The 26,882-nt window shown below is 35.5% G+C and overlaps 2 protein-coding genes across 5 annotated transcripts; one reads left to right on the top strand and one right to left on the bottom strand.

Annotated features, from left to right (window-relative positions):
- Positions 1-5,760: 5,760 nt before the first annotated feature.
- LOC125205742 (structural maintenance of chromosomes protein 1-like) lies at positions 5,761-12,721 on the bottom strand. 3 transcript variants are annotated; one of them, XM_048104832.1, is made up of 12 exons: positions 12,091-12,721; positions 11,443-11,652; positions 10,235-10,470; positions 9,993-10,126; positions 9,764-9,903; positions 8,963-9,055; positions 8,673-8,866; positions 7,986-8,140; positions 7,775-7,901; positions 6,871-7,107; positions 6,164-6,394; positions 5,761-6,077 (listed from the first exon to the last, which is right to left on the bottom strand). In XM_048104832.1, the coding sequence occupies exons 1-12, from the start codon at positions 12,481-12,483 to the stop codon at positions 6,029-6,031; spliced, it is 2,199 nt and encodes a 732-aa protein (XP_047960789.1). In that variant the 5' UTR covers positions 12,484-12,721; the 3' UTR covers positions 5,761-6,028. The 3 variants fall into 3 exon arrangements, with proteins under 3 accessions (XP_047960789.1, XP_047960790.1, XP_047960791.1); XM_048104833.1 differs by having other exon boundaries at positions 5,761-6,074; XM_048104834.1 differs by lacking the exons at positions 11,443-11,652; positions 12,091-12,721 and adding an exon at positions 11,089-11,382.
- Positions 12,722-21,731: 9,010 nt separating this feature from the next.
- On the top strand, positions 21,732-23,253 carry LOC125208507. 2 transcript variants are annotated; one of them, XM_048108145.1, is made up of 3 exons: positions 21,732-22,032; positions 22,397-22,449; positions 22,911-23,253. In XM_048108145.1, the coding sequence occupies exons 1-3, from the start codon at positions 21,749-21,751 to the stop codon at positions 22,949-22,951; spliced, it is 378 nt and encodes a 125-aa protein (XP_047964102.1). In that variant the 5' UTR covers positions 21,732-21,748; the 3' UTR covers positions 22,952-23,253. The 2 variants fall into 2 exon arrangements, with proteins under 2 accessions (XP_047964102.1, XP_047964101.1); XM_048108144.1 differs by having other exon boundaries at positions 22,908-23,253.
- The last annotated feature ends 3,629 nt before the right edge of the window (positions 23,254-26,882 follow it).

Here is a 26,882-nt window from a genome sequence, read left to right as displayed (position 1 = left end):
AAGAAATGAAGAAAAAAAATCACATACTCCCTCCGTCCACGAATAAGAGTTCCGTTTTTCCATTTTGGTCCTCCACGAATAAGAGTCCCGGTTCATAATTACCATAAATGGTAAAGAGACCCCACATTTCACCAACTCATTTCACTCACATATCATTTAAAACTAACTAGTGTCAACACCCGTGCTATGCACTGGATATAAGATTTTTAAAATATGTGTAAATAAAGATAAAATTGTGCGACTTCCGATGAAAAAAAGATTAGAAGTAAAAATAAATATATAAAACATATAAGAATATAAACAATATGCAAAAAAAGGCAAAAAAAAAATTTAAACAGGCTAAATAGAAAAAGACAAAAAAACTCAACAAAATATTATATACAAAACAGTAATAGTTCATAAATTTTGGAAAACCTCTTTGTAAACAACATTAATAGTCGAATCACCCCTACTATCATCATCCTCGTCTTTACAGACCAAAATTTTCAGACCTGCGCGACTCGTGACTCAAGATATAGCAATGTCCCAATATTCTACAAAACAAAAAATATTCTTTTAATAAAATAGAAATATATTAAAAATTAGAACTAAAGAGAATTTCCAGAAATAATTTTCAAAAATAAACCATCAACGATAAATATTAATTTTTTTTCAGAGTCCACACTAGCAATACCTCTGTCATGATTTACAACAGACGAACAAATGATACTTTCCTATCCCGTGAGCAAAGAAGCTTATTTAACATTGTTTACTTGTGCAGAAAGAAAGCAACAAAAAGAGAGACATTTAGAAATGACAGCATAATCTTCATTTCTGCAGCATAAGTGAAACAAAAGGTTCCAAAACTGTGAAGGCAAGAAGAGTAAAAGATGTATCAGCAAAATGGTAGAGCACTAACATCACTAACATTTCAATGCATTATTGCAGTATGCATTGAAGGCAACCTATAACAACAAATGCATTTACATGTGCAGGTAACATGATACAAAAGTAGAGATATGAGTGAAAAGCCACAGGATTCCATCTGAATATTTCAAAAAATGGTAAGACACTTTGATATCTAACATACTTGCTACTGATTTGAAAAGAAGTAAAGAAAGAAGAACAACCAAAACTCGAGTTTATGAATTGCTTCTCAGGTTGATGTAATTTTTTGAGAGAGATTAGCTAACTGATTTGTAAGTTGAGTGACTAAGAATATTTATAGAGGTTGGAGACCAGTATGCACTGCACACATGTACACCATACCATATTCCCAAAAAAACAGAATCATTAGGAGAACCTTTCAGATATCTTTACTAATATAATAGATAAATTATTACAGATTATTCTGTTAGTGTAGAAATAACTGTTTCTAATGTTTAATTAGTGTGAAAAATGCATTTACAATTTTAATTAATGCATTACACGCATTAATGATCAGGTATATAAATAAGTGGTGCATTTGTCTTGGAAAACGATTAAAACAGTAAAAGCAATTAAGTGGTCCATTTGCCTTGCCTAATAAATGGCCTTTCTGATTGGTATTTCCTCTATTTAAACTAACCCTATTTTACATGAGTGCAAAGGGAATTTGATTAAAAACCTAAAAAAACAGCCGCCTGGCACTCTCTCCAAAGGAAAAAGATCCTGCTACCTACTAAGATGCTGCAAAAGGTCTGAATGTAGATGCTTCCACAACAACCTCTCCAATTCTATATACAGAAGAATGGCAAATGCATACGAAAAGGTATTTCATTTTAAAAATAATCTTAGTTTAGATAAATTCCTATAAATATAATCACACCCTTTCTACGACAGATTTCCAATAAATAATGTCTGATCTAACATCTCTACAAACGAATAAAGCATAAATCTGCAAATATTAGTTCACTTCTCTTCTAAACTACAACTGTACTGTGAGTTATATTTTGTCAACACTGTACCATTTATTCCCATACATCTTAAGACGTATATCATACCCTACTGCTATCAAACAATAGATTAAGGGAGCTACTTTAGTTATATTAGTTGCAAATATGGTATGTTGCAAGTTTAATGTAAAATTTGAACTATCTATATATAATTTCAAACAATAGATTAAGAGAGCATCTTAAGTTGTCTTAATGCATATATGTTCTGAAGCAAGTTTAATGTATAACTTCAACTATCTATATATAAATTCAAAAACATAAATACTGGCCTATTATTTATCTTTTTCAAGTAATAAATTGCATTGAAAACAGGTTTAATAATCTAAATCATTGCATAGCAAAAAAAGATGTATGTATTTATTAAGCTGTTTCCTCTCGCACATTCAGTTTCTCTATCTGATTGTATCTCTCTCTCTGCGTGTGTGTGTGTGTGTCTCTCTCTCTCTCAAGTCTCTCCATTTCTCACACAATAAATGTGTGTATCTGGAATTCTCTCTCCTGACCTGTATTTGATTTTCTAAGGGGAGAATTGAAGCTCTTCCTCTCCTTTTGCTTTAAAATTTGCATAAAATGTGCAGCAACATAAATACTGACCTATTATTTATCTTTTTCAGGAATATATTGCATTGGAGACAGGTTTAATAATCTAAACTGGTTTAGTTCAAATATTTGCATTTAATTACTCTATACTATAGATAATTGTGTCTTTTCTCACTTCTGATATTCTCTCAAACATTTCTCTCTTCATATTTTTCAAATTTATATACTTGAAATTTTTTTAAATATCCTCTGCATATATTAATTCGATAATGCTTTCGAAGTAAGCTTATAATATTTAGCACCCTCCCACTTTCTGCCATTTTCTTTAAAAAAGTCATGATTCTTTTTTCAAATTTATATACTACTTGAAATGCTTTTAAATTTAATGAGTAAATATTTCAACTGCACCATTTCCCCAGTTTCTTTAGAAAACTATTTTTTTAAAAAAAAAATCAGTTTTAAATACTTCAAATTTTTTAGATTTAGCAGAGTTACTCCTCATTTAATTACTGCACCAATTTTGTCGATTACATGAAACTGACTATATACAGATTTTTTTCGCTGCATCAATTTTGTATCTAAATTACATTACATGCTACTGACTATATATAGGCTTATTTTTCAGGAACAACTTGCCATAGAAAGTGAATGGATCTGAAACAGTATTTTAATTTGACAGCTTTCACTCTTTCCCCATTTTCCTTTAAAAAATGAATTTCAAAAATATTTTTAAGTTTGTATACATAAAAAGTTTTAAGGAATAGAAGATCAGGCACAAGAAATAAATATATTCTAATATTAGCCATAAGAAGTTAATATATTGTACTGTAATAGTTAGATATATTGTAGTAATTGAATAGTATTATTTTAAAAAAAGCCTATGCAACGCAACAAATAGGCTGCAACTCTACAATAAATTCTCGGTATATACAAACTGAGCCATATCAGTGATGTCTCACGTTAAGACTTCAATAAAAGAAATAAAAAAAGATGGCTACACATGCAGTCAGTTTTCCAGCCTAAAAGGGTACAAAAGTAATTTTAATAAACTGTCCCTTTTAGATAGTATAGATATATACAAGTGGGACCCCTATTCCACTAGCTTTCTTCCACTCACTATTCTTAACATTTCTTAAAACCCGTGCCATTTAGAAATGAGACTTTTAATCATGGACGGAGGGAGTATTTGGTACTAACTCCGTCACATAGAAGATGGGCATAGTTGAAGAATGACATGAGATTTTAGGAGATATTGTTTTATATGTTAGATGGAGAGAGAAAATAAGAGTAAAGGTCAAAACTGGTCCTGAACATATGTCCATTTTATGATTTTGGGCCTACACTTTATCTTTTGAATTTTTTGGTCCTGTACATTTCAAATCGGATCACAATTGGTCCTCCGTTAACAATGCCGTTCATATTTAATGGTCAACATGTTTAATCTCATTTTTGGCCAAATTAAACTCTTAATTATAACTTTTTAATCCCTATTTATATTTATTTATTCTGAATAAAATAATTAACCCAAAACCAAAACCTTCTTCTTAATGCTGCGCCGTCGTCTTCCATGAATCCGTACCCGCTGCCCCGCTTGAATGACCTGGCCTTGGCGATGGCCGCCGTCGCGAACACCAACGAGCACACCAATAGCCCCACAGCAAACACCAGCTTGAACGCGTTGTGCGATTTCACAGCGGCGCCACCAGTGACATTGCAGGGGTTGTTCACTGTTGAGCTACAAAGCTTGGGGTTGCCCGAACAGAAGGTGGCGTCGAACACCGAGAACTACCCTGTCTCCGGCAGCCTGCCCGAGAAGTCGTTGAAGGAGAAGTCGGCGGTGGTGAGGCTCTTCATGGAGCCGATGGATAAGGGTATGCCTTCTGTCAGATGGTTCCGTGATACATTTAGGTAGTTGAGGATTCGGATGTTGGATATCTCCGGCGGGATTGGGCCGGCGAGTTTGTTCTTGCTCAAGTCCAGGTAGTTGAGATGTAGACATTCTCCCAGAGAAGTTGTTGCCGCCGAGCAATAGGATTTGGAGGGATGAGAAATTCGATAGGGAAAACGGTATCGACCCGCAAAGCTGATTGTTTGAGAGATAATTCATCTGCCCCAATTTACTCCGGCGTCGTCGTCGAGTGACGCGGCGGAGGAGTTTGAGGCAGCGGAGAGGAGTAGAAGCGGGTTGTTGGAGGATTTGTTTGGGGAATCTCGAGCTTATTGTGGGAAAAGGAAAGATGGGTTTATTGGAGATTTGCAAGAAGAAGACGGAGGTTTTGGTTTTGATTATTAAATAATTAAAAATTGCTTAAATTGGTCAAAATTGTAATTAAAATCGCTGACCGTTAAATATTAACGGAATTGTTAACTGAGGACCAATTGTGATCCGATTTGAAATGTACAGGACCAAAAAATTCAAAAGATAAAGTGTAGGACTAAAATCATAAAATGGACATACGTTCAGGACCAGTTTTGACCTTTACTCGAGAAAATAATATATTTATATTAATGTGAAAGAGAATTTTTTCCAAAAAAAAGGAAATGTGACATCTTTTGTGAAAGTGTGACATCAATTATGGGATGGAGAGAGTACTATTTAATTGAAATTTCCAAAAATAACCTCCACAAGCAAAAAATCACATGTTTGGTACCCAAAGTTATTTTTGTCACATGATATCAAAAACGATATAAAATAAAGATCAGATACCATTTATTTGCGAAAGTGAAAGATCAAGTACATTTATGTAGTTCACTCTAACCAATAATCAACACTTCCCAAAATCTCATGCCCAAAAAGAAGCTCCTTATTTGAGACAAGACGGATGGAGTATAAGTTTTATTATTTGTAAAGGAATGTTAGACACCTCGATTAGTGTATTTGGCTACAAAGCTTATTTTACTATGTTAGACACATTGATTTTAGAGTAATGGCTAAAATTGGTCATCCTGAACATTTCAACTCGGATAACAATCGGTCCTACACTATCTGTTTCGTCTATATTTAACGGTCAACGTCGGCGCCATTCAATTAGTGATCCAACTGCAACGTCACCGACTACAATCTCTGGATCACAAGCTAATAAGGGATGGAACCCTAATCTTATATTCATTTCATATATTTAGAAAATAATTTAGAATATACTAGTATTTCAATTTCAAAATAATAAAGAATCAGATTTAACAATTTAATTTGGTTTCAATCGAGTTTAATACCGTTGACCATTAAATATAGACGAAACAGTTAGTTTAAGACCGATTGTGATCCGAGTTGAAATATTCATGATGCAAAAACTCAAAAGACAATATAAGACCAAAATCATAAAATGAGCATATATTCAAGACCAGTTTTGACTTTACTCTTGATTTTGTTATCAAGTTGCTAATGTTAATTGTTGTGACATTTGAATATTCTGCGCCTCAAAAAAAACAAGTGATTTGGCAGTACATACCATTTAACAACTACGAGTCTACGAGCATCCTGATCATCCTGATCATGTACATTGTCTATTACATACATCTTCAACATCGTGTGGACTTGATAAAGAGCTGCAGGCCACAGCAGTGTCGAATTCCTCTCAAGATTCATGGTATTTAGTTAAATCGAATGTCAAGGTTTGTGAGCTGCTGGAAAATAAGCATAAAGTTCAGAATCTGCATATCAGGTAGGGGAAGCAGTAGCTCAAGAATGCAAGCAATGATAAATTTCTTACCCTCGCTCAGAATTATGATATACACCAACCAAGGCATCAGCTTTTCTATAAAACTTATCCTTGGCAGAGATCACGATGCTCTGGAAACTAGATGCTCCGTCAAGAACACTGTCTGTGTCTGATCTTACTCCACAAGATTTTGCTCGAATAAAGTCAGCAACTGTTGCAACATTCAAAGTGCCTAATGCAGCATCCACTTCGTCCAATATGAAAAACGGTGAAGGTTTGAAACTGCAAATCCCAGGATATGATTAGTCAGGAAATTCCTTATTGTGGAATAATCTGTATACAGCAACTCCATTGAGCAACAACATTGTTGAATAAATAGGACTATCTGTACCACTGATCATAGTAAAAGTAATAAAACAAACCAAAGGTGATGAGCAAAGAATAGTTTATATAGAATGTCATGTCAACCATCATATCAACACATAAAGAAATTGAAGAGCATAATAATTTATGCACATTAAGTTTACAGATACAGCAGGTTGAGAATTCCAAAGAAATTAGAAGAGATATTAAGATGGAACAGAAAGTTACATCCAAGGTTTGAAGTGCATAGCTAAATAGGAATATTCTTTGAAGTGCAAGAAGCATCCACAGAAAGAAGATAAGACAAAAATCAACAGCACGCCTGCAGTAAATTTCATTTGACACACCTAAAAGGTCTCTAAATGCAGATTTTTTTTGCTTTCATTTTTTAATACCTGTGGATGGAAAAGAGCAAAGCAAGTGCCGCAACTGTCTTCTCATCACCAGATAGATTTTCCAATGTTTGTGACATAGCAATGTAGTTTATGCCACCTAGGTATGGCTCATCAGGATTCTCCAAGTTCATATACGTTGTTCCACCCACCCCATGGATGTTGCTCTTTGTGAGTTCATTATATATCTTGTCAATGTTATCTGAGATGTGATTAAAAGCATCCATGAAGATTTTATTCCTGGATTCAACTTGAAAATCAGTGGTCATGACTTGAGAAACTAGGTAGATAACAATTAACAATATAGATGGAGCACAATCAAGAGAATGCTGATGATACTCATGATAGAGCATCAGTAGACTAGGATTTAAATAATATGGAGATAAAGCAAAATCTAGAGCTGAGGACTACGACCAACTACATGTAAAACAACCACTATAACAAGCAAAACGTAGTTCTTCATTATCTTTGATTATTTAGAGAAAGACTACCGGTTAAAGGCAGATAATTGCACACATGTACATATACGGAGGCAAGTTGGGCAGAAGGCATGATCAAGAAAAGCACGTGTTGGCATACTTTCTACAAATAAATTATGAGCTAAAAGGTAGAACCATAACCTTATCACCTTGGAATTTTACTAATAAAGTATAAATCAGAAATGGTTCTATTTGGAGTAAATGGTACTGTGTCTAAAAGTAAATCCAAATTGAGCTCAATGTAGGGAGGATAGCCACTTCATAAATGAATTGAAGATTGCTTCATACTAGAAAAGAAGGATATAAGTAAAGAACTTTCCTCACCAATTAATAGAAACAAATAAGATCAGTAGCCAGTATCTGATTCGATAAAAAGATGTAGGCCAAAAGGTTATAGTACATGCTATATCTTGCAGAAATTGCAGTACCTCTTTAGCTTAATTTCGTTGTAATTAACAGTTGCGTTATGCTGCTCATTGTTGGCTTCCTCCCACTCTTGTAATGCAGCTTCTTCTTCCTTTGAGACAATCTTATAATCATCCAGTGTACAATTTTCTTCAATCGACACAGTTAAGCAAAACGGTAAGTACATATAATAATGAGATTCATGCCGTGATAAGAACAAAAATCTTAAGCTACCTGGTTCTTGTTCATTTAAAACTTCGCTGTCAAGATTTTTCTTCTCTCTCACTATTTCCACTAACTTCTGGTTTTCCACCAAATCTCCCATCTTAGCTTCTGAGTGAGCAGTCGTTTTTTCCAGTTTGGTTATATGCGAAACAAACTCCAACAATCTAGCCACATGGAGAGGAAATAACAATAGATTACAATGTTATAAGATTGCACCATGCTACAGAATCTTAGAGAACACCCCATGCATGCGATGCCATGTGATGCAACTTTTGGGGCATAAATATGGAATATTTGCATCAATATATCTTAGTAAAACCTGTTTAAGAAAACACTGGTTTGAACAGATTAGTGGTGCCACAGGCATCTTTTTTCTCTCACATATTCCTAAGCCAATCTACAATCTTTCATTTATCCTGAATAAAAGCACCAGATGATCATGCTCCACGTATGATAAGCTTTTTTATTATAACACACATGGGGGAAGAGTGTGCCAGGAGGGAGAGGAAAATGAAAGTTTAGAACATACATACATATGGGTGCAAGAAACTTTCAAGAAGGAAAATAAAGAGTAGGTAGATCAATGTTTATGACACGCTGCAGTTAAGGATGCAACAAACTTTCAGAAGTAAAGTCATCTGTAAATAAAACATCATCAAAAGCAAAAAAATGGAACAGCATGAAATTGATACATACTGATTGCATTTTTCCCGAAATTCCTCACCAAGCGTTGCAAATTTATCTGAAGCATTTTTATGCCTTTTGTCATATTCGCTCATGTCCTGACCAACATCCTTACAGAATTTTTTGTAGATATATTGAACACTATCACTGATGCTTTTCTCCAGCACTTGGATATCTGGTACGTTCTGGGTAATATAGCTTTCCAACTGCAGAATTTAAATCAGAAAATTGAATTTCATCATTTTATATACACATGTACAGAAGATTGTAGAGCTTCATGACCAGGAGTATATACTAAGAACCTCTGTGCAATTTCTATTAGAGGACTCCATCTCAGTTACAATTCTTGTGCGATTTTCCATCTTCTGTTCGTCCAGATTTTTATCGATACCTTTCTGCAGAAGATTGTCTTCTAAGTAATAGTATCATATGCCAATCACATGGAACATGATTAGATGTCACATTATGCCATGTAAATCAATGCTCACTCTGTTTAGAATGACTAACTATGCATACTATTTTACTACACGTGCAGATTAATAGAAGAAATTCTCCATATAAAAGAACTTCTTACCATATATATCTCCATTATCAAATTAGAAAGAATTTCGATAGAGATTAAGCATCTAGTTGAACTTCAAGCTCTAACTGTTTTCTACAAAAACAAAGACCAGAGCCAGCCAGAGTTTCCAGTTTTAACGGCTTCCCATCTTTACAGTTTTATGATTTTATCTTGGATTCTGGATATAAGTGCTTAACCTGATATCTGATGTATGACTATGTAGACCAATTTTACAGTTTCAAGTTGAAAATAGATGGTCAGGTTGGTACCAAAAAACTGGTTCTAAGTTCTAACATCAAATTTCAAGTTCAAGAAGGGATCACTAAATGTGTGTGGACTAAACTGTGATAGGGAGTAGTAAACATTCTTTTAAGTTGTTCAAATTAATTTACTTAAATAGGAAATTTTTATAAAGACTGTCAGACAAAACAATGTGAAAAACCAATGTACTAAAGACTGTTCGTACTTTAAAAGAAGAAATGCTTTGTGAATTGAAAAATATATGTATGAAGGAAAGAAAAGAGTACAAAATTGGATAAACCTCCCCATTTTCTGTCTGCTGTATCCCTTTTTCAAGGCCTTTTATCTTGCCTGATGGTCCAGATTCCTGTTGCTGCCTCTCTCTTGTTGGCTCAAGCTCATCCAATTTAGACCTCAGTTTTTCTATGTACTTCGTAAGCACTAAAAAAGGATAGCTTTTAGCACTACAGCAATTGAACCAACAGATACAGAACAGAACAAGCAGTGTTCAGAGTTGAATTTTCACTGACCCTCTTTATGATATTCAAATTGGTGAGCATCCTCTTCCAAGTTCTTTTCTAATTCCACATAAACATCTTGTTGCTCGTCTAAAATCATTTTGATTCTTTTGAACTCAGCAAGTTTCGCATTGACCTCGTTTTTGCTGCAAAAGAATTACAGGATAAACACTTGTTCTTGCTTTGATGAACCATGGGTTAAACAGAGAGATACTTCATCAAAAGTTGGAGAAAACAGAGGTACATAAACTCACAGCTGGGAAAATTTCTCCGCATCCTTTTCATTTGGCACAAAACCTCCACCACCCTGGCTAATCTCACGCAAATCTTCAAGTTCCTTTGTCAAATTCCTAAATTCTCTTTCAAGATTCGTAGCCTCCAGCGAATTACTTTCACGCTTTTGTATCACCTTATTCAGTTCCTCTTGAGTCAATTCTATATCTGAGTTCATAAGCTTTGTCTCCTTCAATAACTTATCAAGCTCATTTGCCTGCAGCATCAAAAAAAGATAAATGTCATATGTTGATATAGACCTCGATCAGTTACATAAACCAAACAAAGTATCTGCAACAAAGAGAATATATTTGAAGTTAACAAAGAGAAGAATATAAAGGAAATTGATCTTTGTTTATTAATAGAAAATTCTTTTAAATCACTGTCAACTAGAAAACAAAGATGTAGTTATCAGCAAACTTTTGGTAAGGATTTAGTAAGAGCAAACAAAAGGAATCAAGAAACAACAAAAAAGGTTCCTATGTTCAAATCTAACTCTTGAGCATTTGTAGAAAAGTTTCAGTTTCTAGATAAGCCACTATTGAAGTCAAAGACATCAGAGCCATAATGAAGAAAGAAGTGGATACTCAAACAACATCAAGCGTTAATCCATACAGTACCTCTGCCGGACACACTTTTGGTAAGGATTTAGTTAGAGCAAACAAAAGGAATCAAGAAACAACAAAAAAGGTTCCTATGTTCAAATCTAACTCTTGAGCATTTGTAGAAAAGTTTCAGTTTCTAGATAAGCCACTATTGAAGTCAAAGACATCAGAGCCATAATGAAGAAAGAAGTGGATACTCAAACAACATCAAGCGTTAATCCATACAGTACCTCTGCCGGACACACTTTGACACTGGAGCATTGGCACAACGCGACAGGTTTTGGAAGGGAAAAAAAAAACAAACATAAAGGATTTATTCTATTAATAAATAATATAAAAAGGGATGAGTAATTGCTAAGAATTGAAAACGCTACAAAAAAATATACAATTCCAATCACTGATTGCATTACATAGTCAACAAAGTTATAATGAAAGTTATATCAATAGTTAATTATATATTTCAAGCTTCACCATTGCATAGATCATGATATGGCTTGAAAATACATTTAATCATAATTATATCATATATTATGAATTATGAGATAATCAGTAAAAATACAAAATAAAAAATGCTAAATATGAACCAGATTAGACATGAGATGCATCTCCATCTGCTTTTTCCGGAGTGAAATGGATTCCTTATTCTGATGAGCAAGTTTAGCCTTGTCATCAGCTTCAAACTTTTGCTTTTTTAGTTCTTCATACTCTCTCTTGCATTCATCAGAGCCAGATATTTGTTCTATTAAGGCTGTTAGCTCCTTAGGGGTTTTTGAACCAATACACTCCAGTTCACCCTGCGTCATAAAAACATTTGACAATATTATAGAAGAACATAACAAATAATAAAGTAAACGGCTCTTTTAAAAAAACAGATCATAACATAGTCATGCATGCATATTCAATTTACAAGAAGGCATGGGTGAAGAAAAGTGGTTTGAGGATTTGAACAAGAACGGGAACTGTGTTCATCGTTTTTCAATAATAAATTTCTAAAGTTTGTATAACAAACGCTTAAAGTGGCACAATCATCTTAAAACTTGCACCGTCCCTAGATAAGAACTCTCTTCATACTCCAACTCATTACTTAGCAATTCACTCCAACTTGTTTCTTCAAGCCTTTTCTGTCCCTATAGTAATACTAAGCATTCCTAAGTTCCTATCTCCAGAATTGTTGCTCACGCTAATCAACTCTGCAACTGAACAGCAGTTGTAAACTTAAACCGTTTGATCACCTGAAAAAGGAAATTCCTAGCATCAACAAGGATATCAATATTTTTCAACTTCGCTTTGTACTCGTCCAAGTTCATCACAACGCCATCAAACTTGTACGTTCTACTACCATCAGGGTTGATTAACGAAGTTAACTTGACCTCCAACCCTTCGTTATCCTGGTAAACGAGCATGACGAACGCCTCACGCTCCTCCTGCTGAGCACCACGGAGCTGCTCGTCCCGGACTCCCAGGACGAAGCCTATGGCTTCCATGAGATCCGACTTCCCGTCGATATGAGGCCCGATTATAGCCGTGAAGTTTTTGAACGGACCTATGGTATGGGGGCCTTGATACGATTTGAAGTTCCGAAGCTCTATCTGGATTATTTTTCTGGTCACTGTCATACACGACATCGTTGAAAAATCCGGTGAAATGGAAGCCCTAGAATTGGAAAGTTTGGGGGTTTAGTTCGGAGCAAGAATTAGGGCTTTTCTAGGGGAGAATTGCAGACGGTGAGTATTTCCGACAACGGCGGAGGGGGATTTAGAGAGATGAAACTGCTTTAGTGAGAGAGTGACTGGTTCCCGAGCGCGAAGTTGAAGAAGCGCGAACTCACAGAGGATCTCCACATTTTCCTCCACTCCTACTCCACCTCTCCCAATAGAATAAAATACTAATATTATAGCATTAGGAGCATCTCGGCCGTTGATTTATTCTGTGCTAAAAAATATGAATCTCTTTAATTAAAAACTCTTTCTTTTTTATTCATATATTAGGGTATCCACAATGGTGGCCCTCTTGGGCATGCCCAAGCCACCATTTCTTGGGCATGCCAACAAACTTGGCCCTTGCCCTCAAAACTTGGCCACCACAATGGTGGCCCTCCGGGCCACCATTTTTTTTTCTATTTCAACAATTAAAATTGTTTTTATAAATTTTTGGTATATTTTAATATTGCTAGAATAAAAATTATATTCATATAATAAGTAAAAAATGCATAATTAAAAAACATTTGAAACCAGATTGTCGTAGTATTATAGATAGGGTAAAATTATACAACGACAATGTTTTAAATACAAAAAATAAAAATGACGCACACCGTCCGACTACTCGGTGTCGTCATCGTCATCCATCACATCATCGGCACCGCCTCCACCGCCTCCATCGCCGCCACTGCCACTTGCACCGTTCGACCTCAGTCGAATAATGAGGTCGTAGTAGAACCTTTTGGTCACCGGATCAGTTGACTTCTCGTACAAGGCCAAATTATCCTGAAGTTGCTTCATCATCTGCACCTCTAGGGTATGAGCCAAAGCCGCCCGCGGTGTTGCGGGCATCGCTGTAGAGGTCGCAGCGGAGAACTGAGAGCCGGTTCTAGATGCTCGGATTGCGGCACGCTGGCCCTGTGGACGTGAGCGCCGAGAGAGTCTGGAGGGGGGCTCCTCCTCCGAAGCATCATCGTTCAGGTCGAAGGCGCGTGAGTCACTACTACTGCTGTAGTTGCCGGCGACGCCCAGTCTAGTCCGCTTCGGCCCAGAGACAGGATCTTTGTCGATGAGGACCCTGAATTTCGGGCAGTCACGCAGAACGAGGGGCACGCTGGCCCTGCGGACGTGAGCGCCGAGAGAGTTTGGAGGGGGGCTCCTCCTCCGAAGCATCATCGTTCAGGTCGAAGGCGCGTGAGTCACTACTACTGCTGTAGTTGCCGGCGACGCCCAGTCTAGTCCGCTTCGGCGCAGAGAACAGGATCTTTGTCGATGAGGACCCTGAATTTCGGGCAGTCACGCAGAACGAGGTATTCGTCCCAGTAGGTAAACTTCGGCCACGATTCAGTATTGTACAACTGATACGACAACGCTCGTACGTCGGCTTCGGTGCGGCCACTCTCAGCAAGGCGGAGTTGGGTCTCGTATATGCCACTGAACCTCTTCAACGCTTTAGTAATCCTTCCGAACTTCTTCCGGACCTGGCTAGCTGTACGCTCGACGCTCCCATCTGGTTTGAATTCGTTGTACACTTCGAGAACACGATTCCAAAAGCAAACGTCGGTCTGATCGGTACCGACTATAGAATCGGTCGTGACCGCATACCAGGCTCTGGCTACAGCAATGGATTCTGCATTGCTATAGTAGGTCGACCGCCGGTTTCCACCACCACCGCCGCCGCCATCACCGTCGCCGCCACCGCCATCGCCGCCGCCGCCGCCGTCACCGCCGCCGCGTCCGCCGCCTCGCCGACCACTTCGGCCGCCACCGCCCTGCTCTCCACGGCGGCCGGCGGTTCGACCACCGCCGCCGCCACGCCCCCCACCATTTCCGCCGGATCGCCCACCTCCGTCGCCGTTTCGCCCCCCAACGCCTTGACTCCGCCCGCGACCGCCTTGAGTACCGGACACCGGAGTATCTGGTGGTGTTCCCATCAACTGTTCCCACGTGAATCTATCAGATTCAGATAGAGGGGATTGGGTGTATTGGAATTGGGAGGATTGGAATTGCTGAGAAGGGTTGTTTATCGCGTCCATATTGGGCCGGTAGTCGCCGAACCCCGATTGGGGACGACCCACGTTCCTCTGCGGCTGAGAGGAGGACTGACCCCGGAGTTGGGGTGTCTGATGCCACGGCGGCGGCGGTGGACTCCACAGGTTCGTTGGAGGGGGGGTCGGACTCGATCTCCACGGTTGGGAAGACGAAAATGCGGCAAATCCCGATTCTCCATAGCCGGGAGAATCATATCCACCTTGCATTTTGTACTTTGAAAATGGTAGGAATTTTTAGGGTTTTAGAATGGAGGAAGATAAAAAAAATTGGAATGAATATAGTATTTATAAATATAATTTTCGAATTTAAAAAAAAAAAAAAAAAAATTGAAAATTGGTGGGCAGGGCCGCGGCTCTCGGCCCCTGCAGTGGCGGGCCGAGCCGCCTGCCCAAGAGCCTCGGCCTGGCCGAGCGCTCGGCCATCGCTCGTCCACCCCCCCGAGCCGCGTCCAGCCCTCGCCTCAGTAGTGGGGGGCCGCGGGCTGCCCAAGCCCGGGCCGAGAGCCGCGGCTCCCCCACTGTGGATGCTCTTAGTACTACTCCAAATCAAAGTAATTTAAATTATGTGTCACGGTGGATTTGTATCCAAATCCTTTGGACTTGTGGGCTTGGACTTGGATTTGGGTTTAAGCTTGGAGTATCCATATTATTGTACGAAACCAGTCTTTCCGTCCCAATAAATATGAAACATTTGGTTTCCGGCACAAGACTTTATGCAAGTGTTGTTTTGCGAGTTAATGAATATAGAGTAAAGTAAGAGAGAGGAAAAAGTAGAGAGAGTGATATTTCCATTTTAGGAAACATTTCATTTTTAGTGGGACAATCCAAAAAACAAAACGTTGCATTTCTAATGGGACAGAAGGGAGTATTTCTTAACGCACCAAAACGTATTACTCCCTCCGTCCCCAATTAGGAGTCACTTTTTTCCATTTCGGTCCGTCCCCAATTAAGAGTCACACTTCTTTTTAACCATAAATGGTAGTAGGTCCCACATTCCACTAACTCACTCCACTTACATTTTATTATAAAACCAATATAAAAAAGTGGGTCCCACATTCCACTAATTTTTCAACCAACTTTTCTTTATATTTCTTAAAACCCGTGCTCGGTCTAACCATGACTCCTAATGGGGGACGGAGGGAGTATTATTTACACCAGTCATACAATATTATCATATTAAATTGTTTATAGTGTCGTATCAGATGTATACTGTCATTACGCTTATCGTACAATGTATCATTCCATATACCACGCCTAGTGATGTTAATTCACTCTGAAATAATCCGAATAGCTTAATTTGATGAAGTTAAAAGGTACTCCTAGTAAAATTTTATTGTTTGAAAATTTTCAAATCAACCGGTAATGTGATAGGATTGATATGAAATTAACCTAAGCCCTGTAGATGACTATTCAAAAATAATTATGTTCAATTACTTTATTATAATTGTCGTTGAAATTAGTATAATTAATAGTATATCCTATGATTAGACAACACTCTACTTGATAAATTAATCAAAACGCGGAATATAACGAAACAAAACTCAAAACTACACACCGACAAACTTGAAAGATTTTCAACAATGAGCCGGTTAGAACCGACTCGGTTAGAATTGGTTGGTTATCGGTTATAACCGAACTAACCGAATTAATTTAACTTATTCAAATGTTTATTTTGCATGATTAAGGTTGTTAACTTTAAGAAATCTTATTTTTTAAAATATATTTAGAAACTTTATTGAATTTGATATATTATAACTTTATAAGTATAGTTTATAAATAACTGATAGTGCACAAATTAAAATAGACTTTTTTGACATTGCAAATTTGCAATATGAGACTTTGACAAAATTTAGAAGTAAATTACAGGTTCTTATTATTATTATTATTATTATTATTATTATTATTATTATTATTATTATTATTATTATTATTATTATTATTATTATTATTATTATTATTATTATTATCATTATTATTATACTCCTATTTACAAGCAATACATATATGATATATTTTTTAGGCTCTTTAATAGACTTAAACTTTAAATGATCTAAAATTTGAAAACTTTTCTCTAATAATAAGTGAAAGGTTATTTTATTCTTAAAATAGTAGTATTGCTTAAGCACTTGTTAACTTTAAGAAATCTTATTATTAAGAAACTTTATTTATTTGATATATTATAACCTTATATGTATAGTTTATAAAAAACTGATAGTAGACAAATTAAAATAGACTTTTTTGACATTGCAAATTTGCAATATGAGACTTTGATAAAATTTAGAAGTAAATTACAGATTATTATTATTATTATTATTATTATTATTATTATTATTATTATTATTATTATTATTATTATTATTATTATTATTATACTCTTATTTACAAGCAATACATATATGATATATTTTTTAGGCTCTTTAATAGACTTAAACTTTAAATGATCTAAAATTTGAAAACTTTTCTCTAATAATAGGTGAAAGATTATCTTATTTTTAAAATAGTAGCACTTGTTAACTTTGAGAGATCATATTTTTAAAAATATATTTAGAAACTTTATTGAATTTGATATATTATAACTTTATAAGTATAAATAACTAATAGGTAACAAATTAAAATAGATTTTTTGACATTCCAAATATGCAATATGAGACTTTGACAAAATTTGGAAGTAAATTACAGATTCTTCTATTGTGACAAAGTTTAAAAGTAAATTACAATTTCTGTTATTATTAATTAAAAATATAATTGAATTTAAAATTATTTATGATTTTGACTTTTAATTTTTCATCTACTTTTATTATTATTATTATTATTGTTATTGTTGTTGTTGTTGTTATTATTATTATTATTATTATTATTATTATTATTATTATTATTATTATTATTATTATTATTATTATTATTATTATTATTATTATTATTATTATTATTATTATTATTATTATTATACTCCTATTTAAAAGTAATATATAAATTATTTAGGCACTTTAAAAGACTTGAACTTTACATGATCTATACTTTAAAAACTTGTTTCCAATAATAAGTGAAGGGTTATTCTATATTTAAAATTAAAATAGTAATTCTCAAGATCTTTATTGACTTTGAGATTTAAATTTATAAGTATAATACTCTAATTGATAGTGACACAAATTAAAATGAACTTTTTTTTACATTGATTTAGACAAAATCTAGATATAAATTACAATTTCTTCCATGGTGACAAAGTTTGAAGTAAATTATAATTTGTTCTAGTATTAAATAAACATATAATTGAAATTAAAATTGAATTTAATTCGGTTACTGGTTATAACCGATAACCGACTTTAAGCAAAACTTAAAACCGGAACTGAACCGATAACTGTAAATGTCGGTTGACCGGTTTCAGTTCGGTTCTCGGTTAACCGATTAACCGAAAACCGTTTACCGACCCCTATATATATAGAGAGAGAGTCCTATTATCCACAAATCCACTCTTAAAGACCGAACCACCGAACCCTACTAAATTAGGGCTTTTAGATCTAGTTTTTTATGGATAAGATACAGAAATTTATAAATTATTTTCGCCTTCATCACGAGCCTATTTTAATTCATCCGAAGGTAAATAAGTCATACTAACATGTTACGAAGATTTAACTTCGTTCCAGAATATATTACTTCATTCTAGTAGGTTTTTACTTCATTCTAGTAGGTTTTTACTTCATTCCAGTAGGTTTTTACTTCATTCCAGTACGTAAATGTGGTTTCGCCGTCGCGTGCCGTTCTTTCTCTCTACAATATCTATCACCACCGCCATGACGCTAATATTGGTTTAATAAACACATGGAATAATGTAATAAATTATTGGAATGAAGTATGTGTAGAAGCATTTGAAGTCCTACTGGAATGAAGTAAAAATGTTATCCAATGAAGTAATAACGTTCCTGAATGAAATAATAAACTCACTTGAATAAATTGCATTTTTAAATGTTAATCAAGCAAAAACCCACGTCAATGAATATGAATGAAACATATGTTGAATCATTTCAAAACCTACTGGAAGCAAGTAAAAACATGTTGTAGTTTCAAGGTATTAGGTACAAAATGAAGTAATAAACCTATACAATGAAGTAAAATGGGCTAGTAATGAAGCAGAAAAAATTTTCACAGCAGCAAATCTCATCAAAAAAACTAGATCTAATGGCCTAGATTTGGTCTCTAGTTCGGTCTTTAAAATTGGTTCGACATTGATCACAACTCTCTCTCTCTCTCTCTATATATATATATATATATATATATATATATATATATATATATATATATGATTTTAATCAAAACAAGAATGAGCTTAAATAAAGAAATACAGACCAACTTTTAACCTTAGGATTAGACGGCTTTTTCATCTTAAGATTAGATCTGATGGCTATTTTAATTTGATTTCTCTTTCATTATAAATTTTAAATAAACGATGAAGGCTAATTTTGGTACATCAATATTCCTCTTGTTATGGTAATCCCTACAATCATGCAATATTCTTATTTCAATAAAGATTTCTTTCTCTCACTCCATATCTTCGTGAAAAATTATTAACCATGATTCACTTTCTTCACCAGAATCAATTTTATCGAATAAATTAGTCAATTTTATCATCGTCATCTTTAAATCACCGTTAATTCTAACCCAGACTTCACTTTGCGATTTTTTCATCATCATACGGTTATTTCTACAACGTCTACAAGTTTTTATTTCATCCTCAATATGAATTAATCGTTTATATATTCTGTACCAGATTGTCATTTGATTTCTTCTCCTTCATCACTATATTGATAATGGTTAGTTTGTTTTAGGTCATTTTTAGTTTGTTTTAAGTCATAGTATAAAATAAGACATTGTTAGTTTGTTTTAGGTCATTTTTAGTTTGTTTTAGGTCATATTACAAAATCCGGATTTGCAAAATACGAATGTCATTTTTAGATCATTTTAGGTCATGCTTACGATCATTACCTAAAACCGAATAAGAACGACCTCCATATTGTCTAAAAATGACATCTGGGTGTGGTTCTGTATTTCTGCAATAAGATTAAGTTTTGCTATGTCACATTGTAGCATATTTTGATATGTAAAATATGATCTGACGATACTATTATTATGCTGTGATAGCATATTTTATGACTCGTATATACCTTTTTTATGTTCTATGATGACTCTTTTTTGACGTTGTTATGTTGTGATAGATGGTACGACATGAATATGCCATTATTATGCTCTATAATCTATAAAAGAATGCCTTGTATTTCAGTTTTTCAAGCCCCAGACATTTTCATATAACAATGACCCTTATTGATACAAATAGTTTGTCACATTAATAACTAAAGCAAACTCACAATATCAAGATGCAACGAAGATTTACTGAGGTATCAAACCATGTTTTCTTAAATAACATATAATAAGATGTCAAACATAAAATCCAATGACATATCTAAACTACAAAAGCAAGGTGATGAGTGGAAAATTCTAAAGTCCCTCATTTCAATTGGTGAATAAAATAACCAATGTAACCGGCCATGAATATCTGCAACGTCTGATGCTAGACCCCTATCCCGACAACGCCTTTTCCACTTTCCCTAAAATCACAAAGTGGCCATCAAAATTAATTTATAGCATGGCAATACCTTGAATGAGTCATTTACTTACTGAACATCAAAGTACATCATAATAGTATCTACATAATAATATGTAAAGTAATTCCAAAACATTTCACTTCTGATTACTACATTTCACATTTTCTGCTGTATACTTGCTCCCGACATTAGTAGCTTCAATTGCTGCACACTTTGTTGATCCCTCCATTTCTAGTGGTTTATTATGACACAAATTAACTATACGATGCTATGACCCAAATATTCATATATTATGACCCAATATTCGGTCGTACTAATATCCAATTTGTTTGATACAAACATTTCGATCAAATTGTATGAGACATTCTGGAACTCAGTAGTTTATGTCATACCTCGAATGTGGGTATATTATGACACAAATTAACCTAACAATGCTATGACACAAATATCATTTACTATGACCCAATGTATCGAGTAATGCTCATCACATGGGCTATCGTCTACAAGAAACAAGAGGAAAGCATTCCAAGGTCATTGTAATGGAAGTTTTTCTCATCTTCAGCCGTTCCTTTCCTTTTTCCCCTTCTGGACTGATTTTGTTATGTGGTGTTGTATCTGAAATATCAACAAATTAGTGAATAACATTAACACAAACCAAGCATAAAAATTTGGTGTTTTTCTCATAGCAAGTCACCATATAATTGGTGTAACTCCATCATATCACATACCATTAATGAGTTCTTCAAAAGCATAGGTACATAAGGTTAAAAAAATATAACTGTAACCTTGTTTTGTGTCATCAATACCAGGCCTCACTTCAGTTGAGGATTTTTTGGAAGAACGCCCTTTTGATTATGAAAAAAAAAACACAATTAAAAACTACTAGATTGAAGTGAAATCCAACCAATTGAAGTGAAAATTTTGCCAGATTTTGTCAATTTTAAGTCAATCGTTGTATGAAATCTTACTAACCTTTTCCGTCATGTCTCGCCGATCCAGAAGCTCGAGTCTCGATTGTTGAGGTAGGCTTTTGGTTCACCCACCTCGTCGATTTCAGAATCATAAATTAGGATGAGGGTTTTGTGGAGTAGACGATTTGTGTGGAGGTAGGGTTTTTCTTGATTTTGTGGAAGAAGAAGAAGATCTGAGGGAAAGTAGAGGAGTTTTCGTTGAAAAGAGAGTGTGGAGTAATGACTCCCAATTAATCCGCACTCAAAAAAAGGAATGACGGTTTTTAATTTTTTTGATTCCTAACTTACCCCTCACATGACACAAATCCGTCTTATTATGACCCAACAAAAGCGAGGAGTCATTCCAGATCATGGCCATTAATCTCCAAAGCTGACGGTCCATATATAGTCTGTATTTCTATACTTAGGGACTTCTTTTGGTAGATGAAAACCCTATATATCCTTTTACCCCTTTAGATACTATTTCCTTCTTAATTACATCCATTAGATTGATGGAATGGACGGACTAGATTAAGAGGATATATATGATCCCGTGTTGCATTATTAGTTCAATTTTGTGCATTATAAGGGTACAATGGTAAACCAAGCAGAGGATTCCACACGTTTCAAACGGCAGGCGCGAGAATTCAGGGGGCTATTCATTGCTACTGATTCACATTCCATCCAATCACTCTCTCTCTCACACAAAACCTCTCTCATCCCTCAACCCACGATTGAAACCCTTTCTCTCCCATTTGAAAACCTAGCACCTGCAAAATCGTGGAGATTCCTCTATAAGCGACGGTTTGTGTCGGAATCACGCCCTACGGTCGACGCACCAACGTTTCAATCGGTGGAAGATTTACAATCGACAACAAGGTAGGGTTCCAAATTTCCGATTTTTGGTAATAGAGCAGTTCCCGATTTGATTTTAGCCATAAAAATTACCTATAGTCGACGGTTCGGGGTTTTCTACTAAAGACGGACACTTTTTTGGCAAACATTTGGACGATTTGATTGTTAAATCAGGAAAGCTTGTTCATTTGTTGTAGGTTTATCTTCATTATTCGCCCCTTTCAGTTCATTGTGGCTTTAGGTCGTTGTATTGGTCGATTTTAGTTATTGAAGTTTCGATTGATTTACATTTGGTGTCGATTTTTCAAAACCAGTAGCATTTTTGCTAGGGTTCTGTATAGTACTGAATTTATAATGTAGCGGTTTTCATTTGTGGTTTGTCTCACAGATCTATCATGACGAAGAGAGGCCGACCTTACAAAAGCCAACCCACCACTGCAGGTGAGCAATCTCTTGTTATTTGCTTTTTTGTGCATTATATGCTGCATTTAGTACATTAATGTAAGAAGTGGTGTACATTATGTTTGGGAGAATGTAATATTTTTTGGTGCATTATCCGTTTCCATTTGTACATTATACAACAAGTAGTATGCATTATTGTAGGGTGTGGTGTAGATTATGTTGTTTTTTGAAGTTACATCAGTTGGGTTCTTAATATGAATGTAATTGAGTGAATATCGTACGCGTTTGTGCATTATTTGCTGCATTGAGTATATTATTGTATGAAGTGGTGTACATTATATATATTTTTTTAATTTAAATAATTCGGTTTTATAAAAGGTCAATAGTTGAGAGAATGTAATATTCCTTGGTGCATTAGCTGTTTCCATTTGTACATTATACAACAAGTAGTATGCATTATAAAATATTAATGCGATACATTACTGATTTTTGGACAGCAGCGAAGCAGCCAAGGTTGGGAGACTTACTTCGGGGAGAGTGAGAAAGATTGGGAGTGCGGCCTCAGCGCCAAGAGGACAAAGAGCTTGGAAATGTTCCGAATAAAGTTTGCAAAGACTCTGTTTACTTATCCACATAACTCCGGAGGTGGCATCAACCAAACTCATGCCACCAGGTTTTGGAGAGAGCGGCCGCCAAAGTTCAACTTCGAGAAGTGGGTCGATGATTATGGGTTGGATTGATCGTATGGATAATAATTGGAAACGTTGTTTATATTACTTTTAACACCATGTTTTTTTGGATAGATCATTTTGGTAGGAAAAAAAGACTACTTGTTGCTTGGTCTGTTTTGAACCATACAGAGTATGCGGAACATCTTGCTAACAAAAGCATATTTTGGTACTAGTGTCTGATGTCGTAAACACAACACATATAATGGATGTAAAGAACCGAGTAATGTCAATGTTATTATGAGTAATGTATAAAATGTTTCTAATAATGAACTGTAATGTACAACTTCGTTACTAGTAATGACCATTAACAGACTAATAATGGATGTATTAATCGAATAATGGACAAGATGTGCTTATTAATGATGAACTAACCCGAAAATATAATCTACAACAACATAAGTCATTGCGTACAATAATGTACATCTTCATGAATAATAATGTACATTAACAGTGTAATAATGCAATGTTCTTATGTGTAATGTATAAAATGTAAAAATATTTCAGTGTAATGGATTTTATTTACTCAGTAATGGACGATTTGTGTCTTGTAATGTATATGTTTATGAGACGTTTTTGTTGTGATTTTATGAGTAGTTTTAAAAAATAAAATTTAATTCATGTGGTGGTGCTATAACCTAGCCCTATGGGTTGCTAAACCCAAGGGGAATGATTCAAACTCTTTGCCCTTTGTGATGGTTCCATTTGTGAGTGAGTAGTACAACCTAGCCTCATGGATTGCTAAACCCAAAGGGAATGAATTCAATTTCCTTTCAACATTTTTCTCTTCAATCTTTGCATTATTCACTGATCCATGCCAAATCAGAACGTGTTATCTACATTACACAAATGAAAGTTTTACATTATACACACGAACAACATCATTAGAAACTGTAAATTCTTCGGCCTCTCTCTCCAAAACCTGGTCGCATATGTCTGGTTTGACAGACCCTCTGGTATTATGTGCGCAGGTGAGCGGAGTCCTTGCAAACTTCACTTGCTTGGAATAACATCGTCAACCGCTTTGTCAAAATCAAGCCGACGCTGCTTAGATGTTGTCCAGAATAGGAAACAGAGATGTATCAGTAGTGTATTGTGTAATGCAGGAACCAAAGGTCACTAACAACATAATGCATAAAACTTCATACAGTAATGTTTACATTCCATCAAATAATGGACGACATTATATAACATCCACTACATCAACAAACAGTTATGCATACCAATCCATAAAATGTACAGAACAAATGATGCACAAACGATGTTAATATAATGCAATAAATCAAACCAATAATGTAACATAGAGTCAGTCATGTATCCCTCTCATTATATAATGCAATAAATCATACCAATAATGCAGTAATGTGTAATGTGTAATGCATAATATCAACCTAATCATGCCTAATATGAAATTAATATTGGTGTTACTCTAGACAGTAAACCAATCATAATGCACATATTAGCATAAATAATGCATCAATTCTAATGAAACAATCGCTTCAGATTACAAATCTTAATCCAAATTGACCAAAAACCAAGAAATAACTAAATAATCAACCAAGCCATCAATAATGGACAGAATCGACAACAAACTAAACACAAAATCGTCAATTTCCAGTACCATCTAAAAAATCATAATGGTTTCAAGCGCAAAATTTGAACATATACCAAATAGACTAAAAAACTTCAATATTGGACAGAACCCTAGTTCAATTGATTACAATTTTCTTATTTTGCTGAAAAATTGACATAAAGATTTGTGCATTATTGCATCAACGAACTCAATCGAAGCTAGAAACAGTGAATCAAAGACTATGTGGTCTCCTAAATGACCAAAATCGAAGCTTAGATGTTTTAAATACCCTGAATCGAAATTTCAAAAACCCACCTTGTTGCAATAATGGACAGAATTAACTGGTGCAACGTTGAGAATCGACTGAAAATCGCTACTTCATAACCAATCTTGCGATAATGCTCTCCAATCTTGCGATTCGGACGATGGCAAGATTTGTTAACAAAAGAATTTTCGAGAATGATTTAATTGCTGAGAGAGGAGAACGATGAAAGAGAAAACAAGAGAATAAATTTCAGCCACATATCTTATCACTCCAAATTAATCCAATGGCTTAAATAATCTTTCAGATTTTTCTCAAAATAATAGCCCAATGGCATTTTCGGAACTCATAAGAGTAACGTGAATTGTGTGTAGCGATTTGTACAATCTGAACCAAATTCAGCTTATGATTTCTTCCATAGATTCACAATTGTTCATCTTCCGTCCAGATTTCTGATTTGATCTTCCTAATCAAATCGCGTTTTTCTTGAATCATCCAAATTTGTGAATTGATCAGCCAAGATTTACGATTTTTCTCCATCACGATTGAACGATTCCTGATTTATTCATCCCGATTCATTCCTCCATTGCGATTGGTCAGCCACGATTCGTTACTCCAGCTCGATTTCTTTCTGATTCATTCCTCCAGCGAGATTGATCAGCGACATTTGAATTTTTGATCGCATGGATTCAATTCCGCAACCATCGTTGGCAGATTATTCTGATTCAGATTCCTTTTCGTCAGGAGAAGAAGAAGAAAAAGAAACTGAATCTAAAGGTAATTATCAATTATTATCAGTTAAAGTGATGAAGATGAAGTCTATGTGTGATACGACCTCACGTGTTGGACCCATGACGAGAGCCATGACGAGGCAGCTTCGGGATGAACTTGCAACTTTCATTCAAAAGTCCAAGCGGGAGGAGCCTAGGAGGACGGATGAGCCAAAGTTGAGGATCGTGCTGAAGAACGAGGGCCGACCAGTTGGATTCAACTGGAAATCGTCCTATTGAGATGACATCCGAAAGCTATGAAACTACCACCATTGTCTTCGTCTTGGAAACAGCTTCGCGTGGGTATCTTGCACATCCCAATCGGAGTCCGAATGAGGGAGTTATGGCGGTTTTACGGAAGTCGCGCAGAGAAGGCCGGGAGCTTCGGGAAAAACACCCGACCGGGCGTTTCGCTTGTGAAAATCGCCTGGGGACAGGGAAAACGCCCGGGCCGGGCATTTTGGCATGTGAAAAACGCCCGACCGGGCGATTATGCCGATTTTTTTTAGATTTTGTGGGCCAACTTTCTATTTTTGGACCCATAGTATAAATACGTCTTGATGTCATTTCTTTTCTTTAGGTTTTTGCTGAATTAAAGTTTATACCCTAGAGAGTTTCCTCTTTGAGGATTGTATCCAATTCCTTCCTTGAAGGTTGCTTGTTTCCATCTTTGATTGATTCAAGTAGAGGTATGCATCAATGGAGTGTATCCATTGAGTAGTGGAGCCAAGGGGTGATAGAGCTAATGAAAGTTGCCTAGGGTTGTCTCCATCTTTTTGGTTAAGGTCCTATGGTTGTAGCTCTCTTATCTCATCTTTATACACATGCTTTCCATTCCAAATCTTCCATCCATTCTTGTTTAGATTCAATATTTGTTGGTTGGATCTTTATTATCTTGAGTCTTGTGTTGATAAATTGAAAATCAATCTCACAAAAATAGTTAGATCAAGCATCATTCAATGGGTAATCCTTGGGAAATGGATCATAAAATACATGGATCCACATCATTTGGTATCTAGAGCCTAGTACCCACTAGGTGTTTGATCTTTTGTTGCTTTGAGTTGGGTTATTTTTTCCCCTTTTGGTCTTTTGTTTTTGCACTGTTTTTGCTGGGATGATCGGATTGATAAATTGTGCTT

This window comes from Salvia hispanica, chromosome 2 (assembly GCF_023119035.1).
Source record: "Salvia hispanica cultivar TCC Black 2014 chromosome 2, UniMelb_Shisp_WGS_1.0, whole genome shotgun sequence".
Classification (NCBI taxonomy): domain Eukaryota; kingdom Viridiplantae; phylum Streptophyta; class Magnoliopsida; order Lamiales; family Lamiaceae; genus Salvia; species Salvia hispanica.
Note: the sequence above shows the minus strand (reverse complement) of the source record. Positions and strands in the feature narration are given on the sequence as shown.